Source organism: Hordeum vulgare, chromosome 2H (assembly GCF_904849725.1).
Source record: "Hordeum vulgare subsp. vulgare chromosome 2H, MorexV3_pseudomolecules_assembly, whole genome shotgun sequence".
NCBI classification, from domain to species: domain Eukaryota; kingdom Viridiplantae; phylum Streptophyta; class Magnoliopsida; order Poales; family Poaceae; genus Hordeum; species Hordeum vulgare.
This window is the reverse complement of record NC_058519.1, coordinates 499530868-499548968: the sequence shown is the minus strand read 5'-3', so window position 1 is coordinate 499548968 and position 18101 is coordinate 499530868. Positions and strand designations below refer to the sequence as shown.

The 18101-nt window shown below is 47.2% G+C and overlaps 1 protein-coding gene across 1 annotated transcript; it reads right to left on the bottom strand.

Annotated features, from left to right (window-relative positions):
* Positions 1–9052: 9052 nt before the first annotated feature.
* LOC123430340 (pentatricopeptide repeat-containing protein At1g09900-like) lies at positions 9053–11144 on the bottom strand. The gene has a single exon (XM_045114205.1). The coding sequence runs from the start codon at positions 11089–11091 to the stop codon at positions 9289–9291; it is 1803 nt and encodes a 600-aa protein (XP_044970140.1). The 5' UTR covers positions 11092–11144; the 3' UTR covers positions 9053–9288.
* Positions 11145–18101: the final 6957 nt, after the last annotated feature.

Genomic DNA, 18101 nt, shown 5'->3' with positions numbered 1-18101 from the left:
CTAAACGCGATATAAAAAACACTAGCGACGGAACCTACATGCAAAAATGCAAACAACTACTCTAACATACATGGCAAAAGGTCCCAAACATTAGCATTTTATCTACGGAGTTGGAACAATCCGGACACGCGCGAAAAATAAATACGGGACAATCCTCTATTAGGACAGCATGCAAAACTAGGCATTCGGCAAGTCAAACTAATTCAAACATGCATGCAAGTTGCAAATTATGAATCTACGCGGAAAACTAATCAAGTTACATATCTAAATCACTCTGATCCAACATACGGTTAAATATCTACGATCGTTTTAAAATAATACATATTCCTGGAATTAATTATATCGCAAAAAAAAGGCTAACGGGCCGAATTCGGTGGGCGCAGGATAGCTTAATCCCGCTTGGGCACAACATAGGGGATCGAGGGGGTCGGCTCACCTTGGGGCCTTCGGGCCGGCTGGGCAAGGAGGCTCGGCCGCGGGAGACTGGGTCGAGGGGCGAAGCGGGGGTGGTCTGGGCCGGCGACGGTGGCTCGGGTGGGCCGGCCCACCTGCGGGTCAACGCGAGGCGAGGGCCTCGTTCCTCCCTGCTCTCCAGGAGCACGAGGACATGGCAATGGCGGCAGCGCACCTTCTGCCAGCGGGCGCGCGACGCAGGGCCACGGCGAGGAGGTGGATCCGGTCGGATCTGGTCGGCCAGCGCCGGATCTAGCCATTTTGGAGGCGACAACGACCGAAGAGGTTGGGGCACCGGTGAGAAGAGGCTCCTGACGATGGGCTGCAGTGGGGCACGAAAACCGCGCGAGGGCTCTGGCGCGGCGAGGCCCTAGCCCGACGACGAGGGCTCTCCGGCGAGGGGAGACGGGGTCGCGGCGGCGGCTGAGGATGCGGGCGCGGGATACTGCGGGAGGCAGGCGGCAGCGCAGCTGCTTGCGGGAGCTCGGGCTGGAGCGGGCCGGCGGCGGGAGGGGGAGAGATAGGACGCGGCGGCTGGGTAGGTGGGCGTGGTTTTCAAGGAACAGGGCTAGGGTTAGCCATTTTAGGCAGGGTAGGGCATCTATTTATAGGAAGGGTCTAGGTTAGAGGGTTCTGGGGGGTTTTTCGACCCTCCGATCACGATCGGACGGTCCGATCGAAGAGGCGGGTTAGGGTTGGCTGTGTAGAGTAGGATAGCCGGAGATGAGAGGGAAACGGCACCCGGCAAAGTGATTTTTAAAACACCGAAAAACGTCCGACGATAGACCGAATACGATGCCGCTACGGACGACCGTTCGGGTACCAGACGGACTCCGATTGCGACGAAATTTGGCAGGCGGCCTACCTATAATATATTAAGACCGCACACCAAGTTCTAACCCAAACAGAGAAAGTTTTATACACACTTTTAAAACAGGGTTTTGACGATGCCGCTGGCGCTGCCAGTGTGGTCGGGCTCAGAAAGGACAAGGACGAACACGGAGAGAACCGGCAACTAACGACGGATGCAGGTTTGAAAACTGGCGGCAACGAAGATGCCGATGCAATGCAGATGATGCGAATGATGCGATGATGATGCGACAATTAAAATAAACACATGACAAAAACGGAATAAAGGGGGAATCTTCTGGAACGTCGGTCTCGGGCTTTCACACCTCCACCCTCGTAGAGACGACATATAACCTCATGTGTTTGCCCTGTGGACGCAACGGATGAAGACGTACTTTGTGCTGGCTGATACGTCCCAAACGTATCTATAATTTCTGCTTGCTCCATGATCTTTTGGGTGACATTGTTATATGTTTTGCTACACTTTTATATATTTTTACACATATTTGGACTAACCTACTAACTGAGTGCACCCAATGCTAGTTTCTGTCTGTTGATGTCTTTTTTGCAGGGGCTTTTACCCAATTTTTCGGAGCCCCAAAAATCCCAAGAAAAATATATAAAAATCAGGGTAATGGAAGCTTCCAGCTCACCGAAGATGGGCCAGAGGGGAGCCAGAGGTCGCCCAGGCGACCACCCGGCGCGGCCTGGCCCCTGGTCGCGCCCACGGGCCGCCTGGGTGGGCCCCACCTCTTCTGACGCCCTCCTTTGTCCTATGTTTACTCCTCAGAGAGAAAACCCTTCCATCACATACAGAATCGCGAATTTGTCCATCGTTCTGCCGCCGCAACGCTCCCGAGATCGGGAGCGTCACGAGACCTCTTCCACCTCCGGGAGCTTCTCCACCGCCATGGACGCTTCCTGGACGTGGCGTGAGTAGTCCTCCTTGGACCATGAGTCTATGACCGGTAGCTATGTGATGTCTTCTCTCCAATCTTGTGCTTCCATGATTAGTCCTTGTGAGCTGCCCTACATGTTCAAGGCATCTATGTAATTCTCTTGCTATTGCTATGCTCGTTTTGTTGGGATCCGATGTATTATGAGATTATGTTCAGATTGTTATGAGTTATATATTTGATTATCATTTTATAGTATGTTCCTTAGTGATTCATGCATGTTCTCCGTTGCTATTTATTGCTTTGGCCGAGTAGTAGATTATAACTCCAAGAGGGAGCATTATGCATGATTGTGGGTTCATGCCCCTCGATGTCTAGCTTGAGTGACAGAAACATGAGACTAGGGGATGTGTTGTTGCCACGAGGGAGAAAACAAAGGTGCTTGTGACCACGGTTGCAAGGATTGTTTACCTTACGCATAGTTCGTTAATGCAGTTGTTTGTTGCTTTGAGTTTACACTTTGGTTGGGGCTCGCAACTTAATACCACCGAGATGTTCTGGATAGATATCTCAAGGTGGATGATTAGTAAGTAGATGTTGATGAATAAACGGTCTACTTGTCTTGGCGTACTGCCCATTACTATTGAATCTCTAACTTTTAAGTAGCATAATTAGCATTACGGTGCTTTCAGAATTCTGTCAATTGCCCAACTGTAATTTTTTTACCCAAGCATAGTTGTTTATCGTCTTTTGGGAGAGAGACATCACTAGTGAACATCATGTGAATCCGGTCCATATCACCACCATTGCTTACATCTCCATCATTTACTGCTTTCATTTACTTTTCTGTTGCAATCACTATTACTATTCCCGCTTGTGTTTTGATCCTTTGCAAACTACAAGGCCGGAGAGATTGACAACCTCTCTGTACTCGTTGGGAGCAAAGTTATTTGTGTGTGTGTAGGTCCACGTCTTTTGCTAGCGCCAGGATGGGAGACACCTACTTGTTGATCCTAGGAGTCCTCCTGGTTCGATAAACCTTACAGTCTCCGTGTAAGGGAAAACTTGTTGCTGACTACATCTCAACCTTTCACTTGGGGTAACCAACGAGGAGCGAGAAGTATATACATCATCTCATCATCAAGCAAAGTTTTCTGGCGCCATTGCCGGGGACTCCAGTCTTCAAGATAAGGGAGTTGCACGCTATCCTTTACCTTTGCGTTTTAGTCTTGTTAGTTTGCTTTCTAGTTTTTGCTTTAGAGTCTTATACCAAAAACCACAAAAAATTAGTTACTTTGCTTTGTTTAGTCAGTATGCCTAAATCCATTGCCTCTTGTGTTTCACCTGAAGGAGAGAATCTCACCTTCAAACAAAGGGTTGGAGAAAGTTTGAAAGATGCTTGGTATAGAATTTAAAATTCTCAAGATAGAGCCACCAAGAAGCAATCCACCACTATTTTTCTTAGAAATTTTTATGTTGGTATTACTTCTTGGCATAGGTTTGTTCTAGACACATCAATAGGAGGGAATTTTTTGGAAGCTCCCATTGAGGAGGCTCTTAACGTTATGGAAAATCTTGTCGGAAACCCACCTATTGTTGACATTAAGGATAATGTTACTCTAGCTCACATTATGAGTAAACTTGAAAGATAGAGCTAGAGATGCCAAGCATGAGTAAAATAAATGAAGTAGATCATAGGATTCAAGGGAACTTAAATAGACTTGATAGCTCCATGCACAAAATTTGCAAAACTTGATAGCTCCTGCCAGCCCGCGTGGATCCAGGAGGTGGTCAACTCCTACACCACGGACACCGACGCATAGAATCGTCTCCAGCAACTCGCCATCACCAGCCCGGATGCGGACGGCTATGAGCTGCATCGGGGTGCCATCTGTCGCGTCGGCCGCATCTGGATCGGTGCCAACACCGCGCTCTGCATCAAGCTCATTGCCACCCTACACAACAGTGCGGTGGGTGGGCACTTGGGTTCTACAGCAACCTACCAGCGAGTGTGCAAGCACTTCGATTGGCGCAGGCCAAACTGCGACATTGAGGAATTCATGCAGCAGTGCGTGACTTGCGAGCATGCCAAGCATGAGCATTCCAAGCCTGCAAGACTCTTGGCACCCCTGTCGGTGCCAACAGTTCCTTGGTAGGACCTGACCATGGACTTTGTGGAGGGATTGCCTGTCTCCAAGGGCTTCGACACGATCATGGTGGTCATCGATCGCTTCACCAAGTTTGCCCACTTCATCCCTCTACGCCACCCGTTTCAAGCAACACAGGTGGCACTCGTGTTTTGGGACAACGTCGTCAAGATGCACGGCATTCCCTCCTCCATCGTCTTCGAACGCGACAAGCTCTTCACCACCAACCTCTGGTGTGAGCTGCTTGCCGGCAAAGGCACCAAAGTGCTCTACTCCACGGCGTACCACCCGCAGACCGATGGCCAGAGCGAGTGCATTAATCAGTGCATGGAGATGTACCTCCGTTGCGTCGTGCACGACGTGCCTCAACGGTGGCGCCGATGGCTGCCCATGGCAGAGTTCTGATACAATTCCACATTACATTCTTCCCTTAACTGTATTCTCTCCAAGGCTCTGTACGGCAAGGATGCCAACCTGGGGGCGACGACCACATGGCTGGCGGAGGCGCCCACTGGCGACGACATGGACTGGGCCGCACACACCTCGCTGATTCGAGCGCAGGTGGAACGAGTGCAACGGTGATTCAAGAAGCAAGCCGGCCGCAATCGCACGGAGTGCAACTTTGAGGTGGGGGAGCAAGTCCTTCTGAAGTTGCAGCCTTATGTTCAACAGCCTGTCACTAGTCGCCCCTGCGTCAAACTATCTTTCAAGTTCTTCGGCACATACACTGTGCTGGAGATGATCGGGCCATTGGCGTACAAGCTGGACCTTCCAGGCACCAGCAGAGTGCATCCCGTCTTCCACATATCCCAGCTAAAGTCGTTCATGTCGGACTACACTCCAGTCTTTGCCGAGCTACCGAGTGTTGGGGGCCTATCTACTTCGGCCATGGAGCCAACCATGATCCTGGAGCGGTGCATGACCAAGCGGGGGAAAGTCGCCGTCGTGCAGCTCAAGATCTAGTGGGGTGCGAGCACAAGTCCAGCCATGACCTCGGAGGACTATGACGTGCATCGACAACGTTTTCCAACGGCGACCATCTGGAACAATGAAGCCCAGGGCGCACATGACGGTGATAATGCTTAAGGAGGGGAGAATGTCACACTTGGCCACACCTGGCAGGTGTGGCCTGGCATGCGAGTGGGCAACAGAGGTTAGGTGTGAGTGGGTTATATAAGCAACCGCTTGTGGCATGGGTGGGTATGTTGTTGCTAGAACCATTATGTACCTATACAAGATTCCTCTACTTTCCCACCTACTTTTTTCTCTCGAGTCGCATCCACTTTTCTCTCCTCTCATCACCATCCCGTCCGATCTCGATTCCCTACCACGACGTCGTGACACAATATAAGATGCTTTGAATATTTTTACATGGAGTACATAAGGGCTGACATGAAAGAACAAACACACTATGGCTTTGTTTGACAAGGGAGGTTTTCCTGCCCCAAGGAGGTCGAGGATTGCACGGGATTCAGTGTTTCGCTCCCGTTCACCCAATACCCACTAAACTTGTGTGATCTCAGCGTCTCACGCAATCTGTTTTTTATCTCAAAAAACCTCTTTATTCAATAGATAATAATGTTACATCGTTCACCAAGAGAGATACAATAGAGGGGGGAGGATCATCCAACCAGACCCCACTAGCATGGTACTTAGCCAACTAGGCTACTTCATAAGCTACAAAATCCGTTTTCGTATTCACATGCTCATACTTAACCCTAAAAAAATCTGGCTCCTTAGAAAAACAATCATGAACAATGTCACAAAAATTGTGGAAGGCCTATCGTTCTTCATAAGTTATGTTAATTCACTATTATCATAGCTCACCACAACTCTATTGCAACCCACGGACTTGGGTAAGAAGAAGTCGTGCTTGAGAGCGAGAGCCTCACGTGAAGGAACATCTTGAACCATATCCAAACATGCATTGCACGCAGCGATGAACTTCCCTTTTTTATCACGAATGACTGCACCTCTAGTTCCGCTCAACATATTTGAATCGAAAGAAGCATCAACGTTTATCTTAACACAATCACGTGTTGGTGGAGCCCATATCTCCTTTCTCAACCTTGAGCAGACCTGAAATTTGAGGATAACACTTTAATTGCCATCGTAGATCTTTCTGGGGACTGCACCTGAATATCACGGCTAATTTGCCTCCTTTCCCACCATAGATAACAACAGGCAACCGCAACAAGCTCGGACTTGTCGAAAAATCAGTGACTGATCAGGGCTTGAGTACAACAATTCTTCTAGAACAGACTATCTTGGACGATGAACAAGACAGGATTTCTTAATTAATTCATGTATGCCCAGTGCTTGCCATACGTGCTTAGCTCGGCTACACGTGAAGAGGAGATGCTTAATGTCTTCCGCTCCAATTTACAGACTCGGCATTGTCCGCTCACTTTGATATGACGGTTCGCCAGGGCAACCCGACAAGGAATAGTATTATGCATAGCTCTCCAAAGAAATACTTTAACCTTCACACGCACTTTGAGGCCCCATATTTTATCCCAAATTGGATGTGGTTTGACCCAAAAAGCTTGATGGCCTATGTTTAACTTTTGGCCATATCAGCCCTCCCATTCTGTCATGGTTTTGTCACGACAGATGTCCTCGTGCAAGGACTTAGGTGCGAGACCATCGCAACCATGTGGCAGCTTGAAAAGGGTTGGTCGGAATTGAGAGACGCGAGTTTACCCAGGTTCGGCCCCTCCGATGGAGGTAAAAGCCTACGTCCTGCTTGTGTTTCATTGATGAAGATGATGATCTTGATTACAAGGGTGCAGACTCGCCACCTCTAATCTCGTGGGTGTCTAATGTGTCTATCTCATGATTTGTCTTGTCTAGACCTAAGTTGTGAATCTTGTTCCTCTTGGGGCGCCTTACCCCTCCTTATATAGGTGGAAGGGGTAGGTTTACATGTAGAGTCCTACTAGGAGTAGGAATATGACTAGTCTCTCTTGAATCCTAATTCGGGTCTTGTTTCCTTCTTGTGGGAGTCTTTCCACTTCTTGGGCTTTCTCTTGTGAGTCGGCCCTCCTGGCCTCTCTATGAGTCGCCTTATGCCAGGGTGTACGCCGGGCCTTGGGCCTTTGTCATTTGTCTGAGTCGCCTGTGGGGTCAAGGTGAGTCGCCTGCCAGGTCACTGTTGAGTCGGCGGTGAGTCGCCAAGTCCTTGACGGGTCATACTTCAAGCCGGGTTACAATGCGGGGTATATCCCCGACACATTCTGTATAATATGTTGACCGTACAGAGAAGATACTTGTACGAGTCGGGTTCCAAGCAACAAAGTCTTGCATGTGAGACCATGATAAAGGGATTGCAAGAATCCTTTGAACATCCACTTGCCAAAAGGTTTGTCTCACTAGATCCACATCCCAACAATTTCTGTTGGGGTCAATAAGGTCGCTAAAAATATTTTGGCCCCTTCTAGTTATAACTTTAGTGATGCATTATTTGGGATCCATTCGTCTTCTCATATATCAATATTAGTTCCATCATCCACACCCCATATATGAACCTGTTTTAATGTATTAATCCCGGCCCATATACTCTGCCAAGTAAAGGAGCTCCCTTTTTTTAACTCCATGTTTAACAAATCTCATGATGGAAAATACCTTGCACGCAGCACCGTAGCACAGAATCTGGATTCTCAATTAGTCTCCATGCTTGTTTAACTAACAAGGCAAGATTAAAGCAATGGATATCCCTGAACCCAATCCCTGTGAATTTCTTTGGGATACACATTTTCCACCAAGCTAGCGAGTACATCCGTCGCTCACCCAATCTCTTTGTTGTCCAGTTCCACGAGTAGGCCCTCGAGGGTTCAGTTCCGCCCAATCTCTTTGTTGTCCAGTTCCACGAGTAGGCCCTCGAGGGTTCAGTTCCGCGTGAAACGAAGAGGGTGGTTGCTGGGGATCGAAGGGTTTGGGCCAGTCAAAACCCTGCATCAAACAGCCTTGTGGGGATTTCTGAGGATTACCAGGCCCGCGTGGTTAATCCCCTGCAAACCCTCCCAACCCCCTTCTAACAAACGAGGCCTAAACGTGTTTATATACATCCGATTCACACACAAAATTAGAACATCTTGTATTTGTGAATGGAAGGAGTATATAATTGTTATAATTCATACTTTAAGCTTGTACTATATGTTGTTCTGTGGGTTAGTAGCTAATGTGATGCTTCCTTTTCCATATTCAAAAATAACCCATACTGGTTTTGTTATTAACTTGGATGGTGCCTACATGAACTTGTTCACCACAGTAAATTATAGTGCATTTTTGTGCAAAAAGAAAAGAAAAGAAACCAAATCGACTTCTTAGGCTCCGAAATTTGTATGTGTCTAGAGAAGGTTCAACAGGAATGATATTTAGGAAAATAAAACTTCTCTAGCAGTTTATCTAGGCACTATGCCTAAATCTTGGCTCCACCCCTGTACAGACAGCTACTTTACCAACAAACTATTAGAACTTTATAACAAAAAGCATCAGCGGGCATACAACATTCCAGCTACTTGACCTTTCCTATAGTCCCAGGATAGTTACCTATCGAAATAAAACAAAGGAAAATAAAATCCAATACTAGAAGCGACTAAATTACCAACCATCCATGCACAAGTTTCAGGTTCAAGGTCAAAAATATACTACTATTCTGTGGTTACAAGGTTTAATCCATCATATTTTGATTCCAACACGCTGATATTTTGTTAAACTATCCATGTAGATTGCGATTAAGACCAGCCAGAATTGCAAGATATTGGAGTACATTGTTACACAACAATCTGAAAGATGGAGACTAAGCTCTAAGCTACGATACGGCTAAAGCAGAGAGAACTTACATATCGACAAAACTGAAGCAGTGTGTAAGCACTATCCTACCCCATCGCTATGACATAACAAAGTTAAAAAACACAAGCTAGACTTGATGTCATCATAACTCAAGAAGTGTGAATATTTTGATCAAACAGCGAACCATCATTGTTGGTCAAATTATCAATGACGACATCTCTAGAGCTCAACTTGCTTAACAATTCTCTTGCCTCCTTCATATAGCCTTCGTGTGCCAAACCATCAATGAGTATGACGTAAGTTGATTCATCAGGCATGCAACCATCAGACACCATATCAGCAAAAATATCAATAGCATGATCTGTTTTGCCATTTCTACAAAGCCCTAAGAGTATTGTATTGTAGAGAACAGCATGGAGTGATATGCCTGTATCTTGCAGTTTATGAACCACCTGGATTGCCTCTTCAACTCTATCCTCTTCATCCAGAAACTCAACTAACAGCTCATATTTTACCTCTGAGTTGAATCCTTTGTTGCCCATTTCATTCAACAATTCAAGGGATTGTTCCATGTTGCCAATTTTGGCAAGCCCGTCTATTAGTGTACTGTAAGTGACTGAATCAGGATAGCAGCCTTTCTTGGGCATTTGCTTAAATACTTCGATGGCCTTCAACGTCAACCCTTTTTGACACAAGATACCAATGAGTGTATTGAATGACGAAATATCTGGAGATTGATCAGCGTGACTCGTCTTTGGCATTAGCTCCTCTGCATCCTCCCATAGATCACCACTGCATAAAGCCTTCACTAGAATGTTATAGGTAGTGGTCTTAGGTTTACAGCCCTGGGATTCCATCTTCACTAGTAACTCCAAGGCATCAGCCACATGGCCTTGCTCACAAAGGGCGCTGATGACGGCATTGTAAGTAGAAATATTTGCCGTGCATTCATGCTTTGACATTTTGTCGAGAAGCCTAATTGCCTGCTGGAGCAATCCTTGTTGTTGACACAACGAACTGATGACCACACTGAGAGTTGCTTCACTTGGGGGACAATTCTCCCTGAACATCTCATCTATAAGCTCCTCAACATCCGCCCACCGCCCGGCGGTGCGCAAACCTTTCAAGATAGTGTTGTAGTTGACGGTGTTTGGCGTGCACCCGTGAGAGGGCAAGGTGTTCAGTAACTCACGGGCGCTGTCCACATCGCCTTCCCGGCACATCCCGTCCATGATAACATTGTATGTGACGTTGGTTGGCGTGCACCCCTCGGCGCGCATCAGATCGATCAGCTCCATGGCCTGCCTGTACCCGCTGCCCTTGCACGTCGCCTCGAGGAGGATGTTGTAGGTGACGACGTCGGGGGCGCAGCCCCGGGAGAGCATACCGTCGAGCACCACGAGCGCGTCCGTGACCTGGCCGCGCACGCACAGCGCGTGGATGAGCGGGTTGTAGGCGTACGCGGTCGGGCGCACGGGCATGCCGTCCACGACGCGGCGCGCCTCATCGACCCTCCCCGCGCGGCAGTACCCGTCGGCCAGGGCGCTGTACGTGACGGCGGTGGCCGCCGAGCCGCACGCCTCGACGACGCGCGCGGCGTCGTTGAGGCGGCCCCGGCGGCAGAGGTCGCGGACGAGCTTGTTGGCGAGAAGGACGTCGGGCGGGCAGGGAGAGGAGTCTACGACGCGGAGCGCCGCGTCGAGGTCGCCGCGGTGGACGAGCGAGCTCAGGCGGCGGTCCTCGGCGTGCAGACGGCGCGGCGGCGGCGGGGGTGGGTCGGGGTTGGGCTTGGGGAAGCTCGGGGCGTTGGGATTGGAGATGCGTGGGCGCGCGCGGGAGCGGCGGCTTGGGGATGTGCGCCGCGGGTGGTGGGGGCGGCCGGAGTAGGAGGGAGGGGGTGAGGGGAGGAGGAGCAGGCTGCAGAGGGTGGGAGGAGACGGCGACGAAAGCATCGTGCGTGTCTGGATTTCCTTGTTTCGGGCAGGGGATGAGCCGTGTATGCGGCCGCTCATCAACCAACTGTAAAGTAGAGTCGCGTAGAAAATCCCAGCACAAACACGGGCGGAGTACCAATTAGCGTTAACTGAAATGCAAATCAACCTATATTTGGATGTTAGTGGGAGGAGATGTTCCATCAATTACGAGATGTCTACCATAATTTGGTAAACTCTAAGATAATACTCTATCCGTTTCTAAATATAAGTCTTTTTAGAGGTTCCACTAGAAGACTGCATACGGATGTATATAGACATATTTTAGAACGTAGATTCACTCATTTTGCTCCGTATGTAGTCTTCTAATGAAATCTCTAAAAAGACTTATATTTAGGAACGGAGGGAGCATACCGGTTCGGTCTTTCGAAGGTGTTCATAAAGGTAGGATGTACGTGCGCGTTTATATGGTTGAGTGTATGCGTGTATATATGAGGGTTTGTGTTTGTACTTTGTTTAAAAAAGAAGTTACCTGAAATTTCAATTGTTTGGCTGCATATACATTTGTGTTTTGTTCGCCCCATTCAAATATGATGGCCTACAACAGCACGCAAGAGTATTGACATCGCATAAATTAGCAGGTAAACAACATCTAATAGCACATAAATTAGCAGGTAAACAACATCTAATAGCAACTAAACATGCATACTGCTAAACAAGATTAAGTTTACAGATAGCGGGGGCATCACTTGCCCCTGCTTCAACGCAGGGTGATGAACCCTAGACAAAATATTAAGAAGTTCCGACTAAGTTCTTCCATCACCGCAGCAAACTAACTACAAGTTCATCATAACAAGTTGAGAGGACGAAAGCAAGGACATCAATGCAGTTGTGCGTGCTACAGCTCATCCTGCATCCGATGGAGTTGTTGTGGTTGTATATTTGAACCTTGTGGCCTAGCCGGAGATGCGTAGAACGACGAGGTCACCGGGGACGATCTTGTGGCGGCGGCAGAAGTGCTGCCAGCCCCGGCCAAGCACCATCTACTCCTCGGAGTTTTGGACCTGAACTCAAAACTCACACCACTTGTTCGCCGAGAGCCTCACGGCGCATGGAAGTTTGACCGTCAGCCACTCCTTCATCACTTCCACGAACTTTGGAGGGGTGACGAGCATGGCGAGATCCTCCTTGTCTCTAGTTTGCATATAGAATCAAAGGGGCTCTCGGGACCCCTCCTCGTGGACGGTCCTAGGAGCTCGTCCCCTTGAACGTAACTGGATCGTGAAGGCAACCCTACGAGGCAAGTTCACCCTCTCGAGCCCCTGATTTGTGGGGATGAAGTCCACGGCGGTCTCGACGTCGGTGATGACATGGGATCCTGCTCCGGCCCTATTGTTGGTGTCAAAACTGACTGATCTCGAGTAGGGGGCAAACTATGGATCTAAGGTCAATGGGTAACAAGGGGTGGTGAAGACATGTTGGGGAACGTTGCATGGGAAACAAAAAAAATTCCTACGCACACGAAGACCTATCATGGTGATGTCCATCTACGAGAGGAGATTAGATCCACATACCCTTGTAGATCGCTAAGTGATAACCCACAAGTGTAGGGGATCGCAACAGTTTTCGAGGGTAGAGTATTCAACCCAAATTTATTGATTCGACTCAAGGGGAAGCAAAAGAATATTCTCAAGTATTAGCAGATGAGTTGTCAATTCAACCACACCTGAAAGATTAGTATCTGCAAGCAAAGTATCAGTAGCAAAGTGGTATGATAGCAACGGTGCCAGAAAAAGGTCTGTTGACGGCAGACTATTCCCGACTTGTTGTATCAATGGCGCCAGAAAAGTCTTGCAGCAGGTAACAGCAAAGTAACAAGTAACAGAAGTAGTGACAGCAGTAGCAAGTAACAGTAGTAGTGACAGCAGTAGCAAGTAACAACAGTAGTGACAACAGTAGCAAGTAACAGCTGTAAAAGACTCGTAGGCATTGGATCAGTGATGGATGATCAAGCCAGATGTGATTCATCATGTAACAGCTATAACACGGAGAGATAAGTAACTAGCTCCCATTCGTCAATCTAATGTAGGCATGTATTCTGTATGTAGTCATACGTGCTTAGGGAAAAGAACTTGCATGACATCTATTGTCCATCCCTCCCGTGGCAGCGGGGTCCTAATGGAAACTACGGGATATTAAGGTTCTCCTTTTAATAAAGAACCGGACCAACGCATTAACACTTGGTGAATACATGAACTCCTCATACTATGGTCATCTCCGGGAGTGGTTCCGGCTATTGTCACTCCGGGGTTGCCGGGTCATAACACAAAGTAGGTGACTACAACTTGCAAGATAGGATCTAAAACACACATATATTGGCGACAACATAATAGGTTTAGATCTGAAATCATGGCACTCGGGCCCTAGTGACAAGCATTAAGCATGGCAAAGTAGTAGCAACATCAATCTCAAAACATAGTGGATACTAGGGATCAATCCCCATCAAAACTAACTCGATTACATGATAGATCTCATCCAACTCATCACCGTCCAGAAGCCTACGATGAGATTACTCACGAACGGTGAAGAGCACCATGGAATTGGCGATGGAGGAAGGTTGATGATGACGATGGCGACGATTTCCCCTCTCCGGAGCCCAGAACAGACTCCAGATCTGCCCTTTAGATGAAGAATAGGAGGTGGCGGCGCCTCCGTATCGTAAAACGCGATGAATCCTTCTCTCCGATTTTTTTTCGGGCGAAACAGAATATATAGAGCTGAGATTGGAGGCAGTGGAGCCTCGTGGGCCCCACAAGCCCTCATGGCGCGGCCAGGGGGTGGCCGCGCCCCCTGGGCTTGTGGCCCACTGGCTCACCTCCTCCGGTGGATCTTTGCGCATGTATTTTTCATTAATTTCAGAAAAAATCTCCGTAAATTTTTAGGTCATTCCAAGAATTTTTATTTCTGCACAAAAACAACACCATGGCAATTCTGCTGAAAACAGCGTTAGTCCGGGTTAGTTCCATTCAAATCATGCAAATTAGAGTCCAAAACAAGGGCAAAAGAGTTCGGAAAAGTAGAGACGACGGAGACGTATCAACTCCCCCAAGCTTAAAGCCTTGCTTGTCCTCAAGCAATTCAGTTGACAAACTGAAAGAGACAAAAGAAAAACATTGACGAACTCTGTTTGACCTTGTTGTTGCAACTATGTCTAACTCATATCCAGAGTTTCAGCAAGATCACAAGCAAACCACATAAGCAAATGACATCTAGGTCTCACGGTAAACTCATATCAATGGCATAATCAACTAGCGAGCAAATAATAATAAGCCTCAAATGTCAGCACTTCAATCAAAACAACATGAAGCAGTACGAACATATGGTATCTCGCTAGCTCTTTCTGAGACCGCAAAACATAAATACAGAGCACCTTCAAAGACCAAGGGCTGACTAAACATTGTAATTCATGGCAAAGAAGATCCAGTCACAGTCATACTCAACACAGTTAAAAGAAAAGCATAAAAAGTGTCAGAGGTGCTCTCTAATTGGTGCTTTTGTAAGAGGAGGATGACTCAACAGGAACATAAATAGACAAGCCCTTCGCAGAGGGAAGCATTGATTTGCAAAGGTGCCAGAGCTCAAGCTTTGAAAGCAGAGATAATAATTTTGGGTGGCATGCTTTCATTGTGAACGCAATGACTAAGAGTTCTCAACATCTTCCACGCTACACATGCTATAGGCGGTTCCCAAACAGAAAAGTAAAGGTTTGACTCCCCCACCACCAATCAATCACACTCCACGGCTAGCCGAATCCTCGGGTACCGTCCATACCAACATCAATCCTGGGGGAGTTTTGTTTGCAATTATCTTTTTGATTTGAGCATGGAACTGAGAATTCCAATTACCGGCCCATTTCCTCGTGAATGATAGTGAATAAACACATATCGAGGATAACACGCCTAGCATGGAAGATACTAATAGCCCCCTGTCACTACATGAGCGGTTCGTGCATGCAAAACAGATTATTTCTTGAAGGTTTAGAGAGTGGCACATGCAAATTTACTTGGAACGGCAGGTAGATACCGCACATAGGTAGGTATGGTGGACTCATATGGAACAACTTTGGGTTTATGGAAGTGGATGCACAAGCACTATTCCCGCTTAGTACAAGTGAAGGCTAGCAAAAGACTGGGAAGCGACCAACTAGAGAGTGACAACAGTCATCAAAATGCATTGAGATTAACCAACATTGAGTGCAAGCATGAGTAGGACATAAATCACCATGGACATGAATATCATAGAGGTTATGTTGATTTTGTTTCAACTACATGCGTGAACATGCGCCAAGTCAAGCCACTTGAATCATTCAAAGGAGGATACCATCCTATTATACAACGTCATAGTCATCTCAACATTCGGCAACCAAGACAAACCATTATAAGCTCCTAGCTAAGTAAGCATGGCATAAGCAACTATGATCTCTACGTTGTCATTGGAAACATGTTTCTCTCACAACAAAGCTGAACTAGGAACACTGAGCTAGTCATATTTACAAAAACAAAATAGATCGAGTTCATACCAGCTTTTCCAGGCTCAGTCACTTCATCATATATCATCATTATTGCCTTTCACTTGCACGACCGAACGATGTGAACAATAATAAGCGTGCTCATGTATTGGACTAAAGCTGGAATCTGCAGGCAAACACAAAGGAGAAGACAAAGTAATATGGCTCTTTAACAACTAAACAGGTATGCATGCGAGAGCCACTAAACATTGTAACCATGGTCTTCTACCTTGACCCAAAGAAAAAGAAACTATTTACACGGGTAAGCTCCCAACAAGCAAAAGAAGAAAAGAAAATCTTTTTGGTTTTTCTCAAACTAGACAGGCACACGAAAAGAAAACGAGAAAAAGAAAATAAACTAGCATGGATGATACAGTGGCAAAGTGTGAACACCAACGAACAAAGTGAAAGCATAAGCAAGAATGTAAAGTCGGTGAGAAACACGTACTCCCCCAAGCTTAGGCTTTTGGCCTAAGTTGGTCTACTCCCAAGGATAGTCCTGGCGACACCCAAAATCATAATGGGGGTTATATGGGAGTGCTGCAGGCACTGCCTGAATAGCTGCCTCACGGAGACTAGCAACCTTTGCCTCCCTCTCATACTCCTCTGCCTCTCCTGTGGTTATGTAATATCTCTGTTTTACCTGAAAGTCAAAGAAGGCAGGAGAAGGAAGGGTAATATGGAAAACACGCGGTCGGTTAAATATCAAACGATATAGGGGGGATTCATCATCCCTCTCAAGGAACCGGTAGCGTGTCAAAGCGACACGGTCAAGGAAAGCTGTATGGAGCGGGGATCTCCTTCGAGGATGGGTACTCCAAGAAAATTTTGCTATGCAGGTGGCATAGATCCCACCAAAGAAATCCCCTTCATTAGCATTATTATTCAGCCTCCTTGCTATTATAGCTCCCATGTTGAAACTCTTGTCACCCGTTACTGCGCTCTTAAGGATACTAAGGTCGGGTGCACAGATGTGACAATGGTCAATCTTGCCATTAATGCATCTGCCTATGAAGAGGGCAAACTAATGCAAGGCAGGAAAATGAATACTCCCCATGGTAGCTTGCGTAATGTCTCTAGTTTCTCCAACAGTAATACCAGAGAAAAAAATCTCTAACCAAGGATTTAGGAGGATCATTGAGGCTACCCCAAATAGGTATTTTGCAAATTCTATTAAAATCCTCTAAATCCATGGTATACGATTTATCATAGAGATCAAACAGTACCGAAGTGTCACGACCAACTAAAAATTTGAATCTATGAACGAAAGAGGCAGTGAGAGCAACATACTGTTCACATTTATCGGAGATGAATTCTTTGAGTCCGACGTTGCGAACAAGTGCATCAAACTCGTCTTTGAAACCTGCCTCAATCATAAATTCATCATAAGGCCATTCACATGGTTGTACCTGCGCGTCCCTTGGTTGGTAAGGATCAGGCTCCGAATCGCAAGACGGGGACCTCTCTTGCTTGAGGAACCACCATGATAGTTTCTCCTCAACATCTTCCTTCTCTGAAATTTTCAGTGACCCAAACGAAAAATGAACAAGGCTCAACTAAACTAGTAGCAACTACTCCCACAAGTGCCTAGAGGCCATATTACGCATCAAAACTACTTGGGACCAGCTAAAATTAACATGCAAAGCTCAAGAACATGGTCACCAAGGCAGCAAAAATACGCGAAGTATAAGGCACTCATGATAGATCTCAGCCAACTCATCACCGTCCAGCAAGCCTACGATGAGATTACTCATGAACGGTGAAGAGCATCATGGAATTGGCGATGGTGGAAGGTTGATGATGATGATGGCGACGATTTCCCCTCTCCGGAGCCCAGAACGGACTCCAGATCTGCCCTCCAGATGAAGAATAGGAGGTGGCGGTGCCTCCCTATCGTAAAACGCGATGAATCCTTCTCTCTGATTTTTTTTCCGGGCGAAACGGAATATATAGAGCTGAGATTGGAGGCGGTGGAGCCTCATGGGCCCCACAAGCCCTCATGACGCGGCCAGGGGGGTGGCTGCGCCCCTGGGCTTGTGGCCCACTGGCTCACCTCCTCCGGTGGATCTTTGCGCAGGTATTTTTCATTAATTCCAGAAAAATTCTCCGTAAATTTTTAGGTCATTCTGAGAATTTTTATTTCTGCACAAAAACAACACCATGGCAATTCTGCTGAAAACAACGTTAGTCCGGGTTAGTTCCATTCAAATCATGCAAATTAGAGTCCAAAACAAGGGCAAAAGAGTTCGGAAAAGTAGATACGACAGAGACGTATCACTAAGCGGGAAGCGTTAAGAAACGCAGTTGATGTACTGGTACAGCTTCATGATTCAAATCACCGTCGTCCCACGATCCGTTTCGATCTAGCACTGAACGGACGACACCTCCGCGTTCAGCACACGTACAACTCGATGACGATCTCGGCCTTCTTGATTGAGCAAGAGAGATGGAGAAGTAGATGAGT

Excerpts from the sequence above, each read along its gene's own strand:
- LOC123430340 (XM_045114205.1), bottom strand. The coding sequence starts at position 11,091 with ATGCTTTCGTCGCCGTCTCCTCCCACCCTCTGCAGCCTGCTCCTCCTC.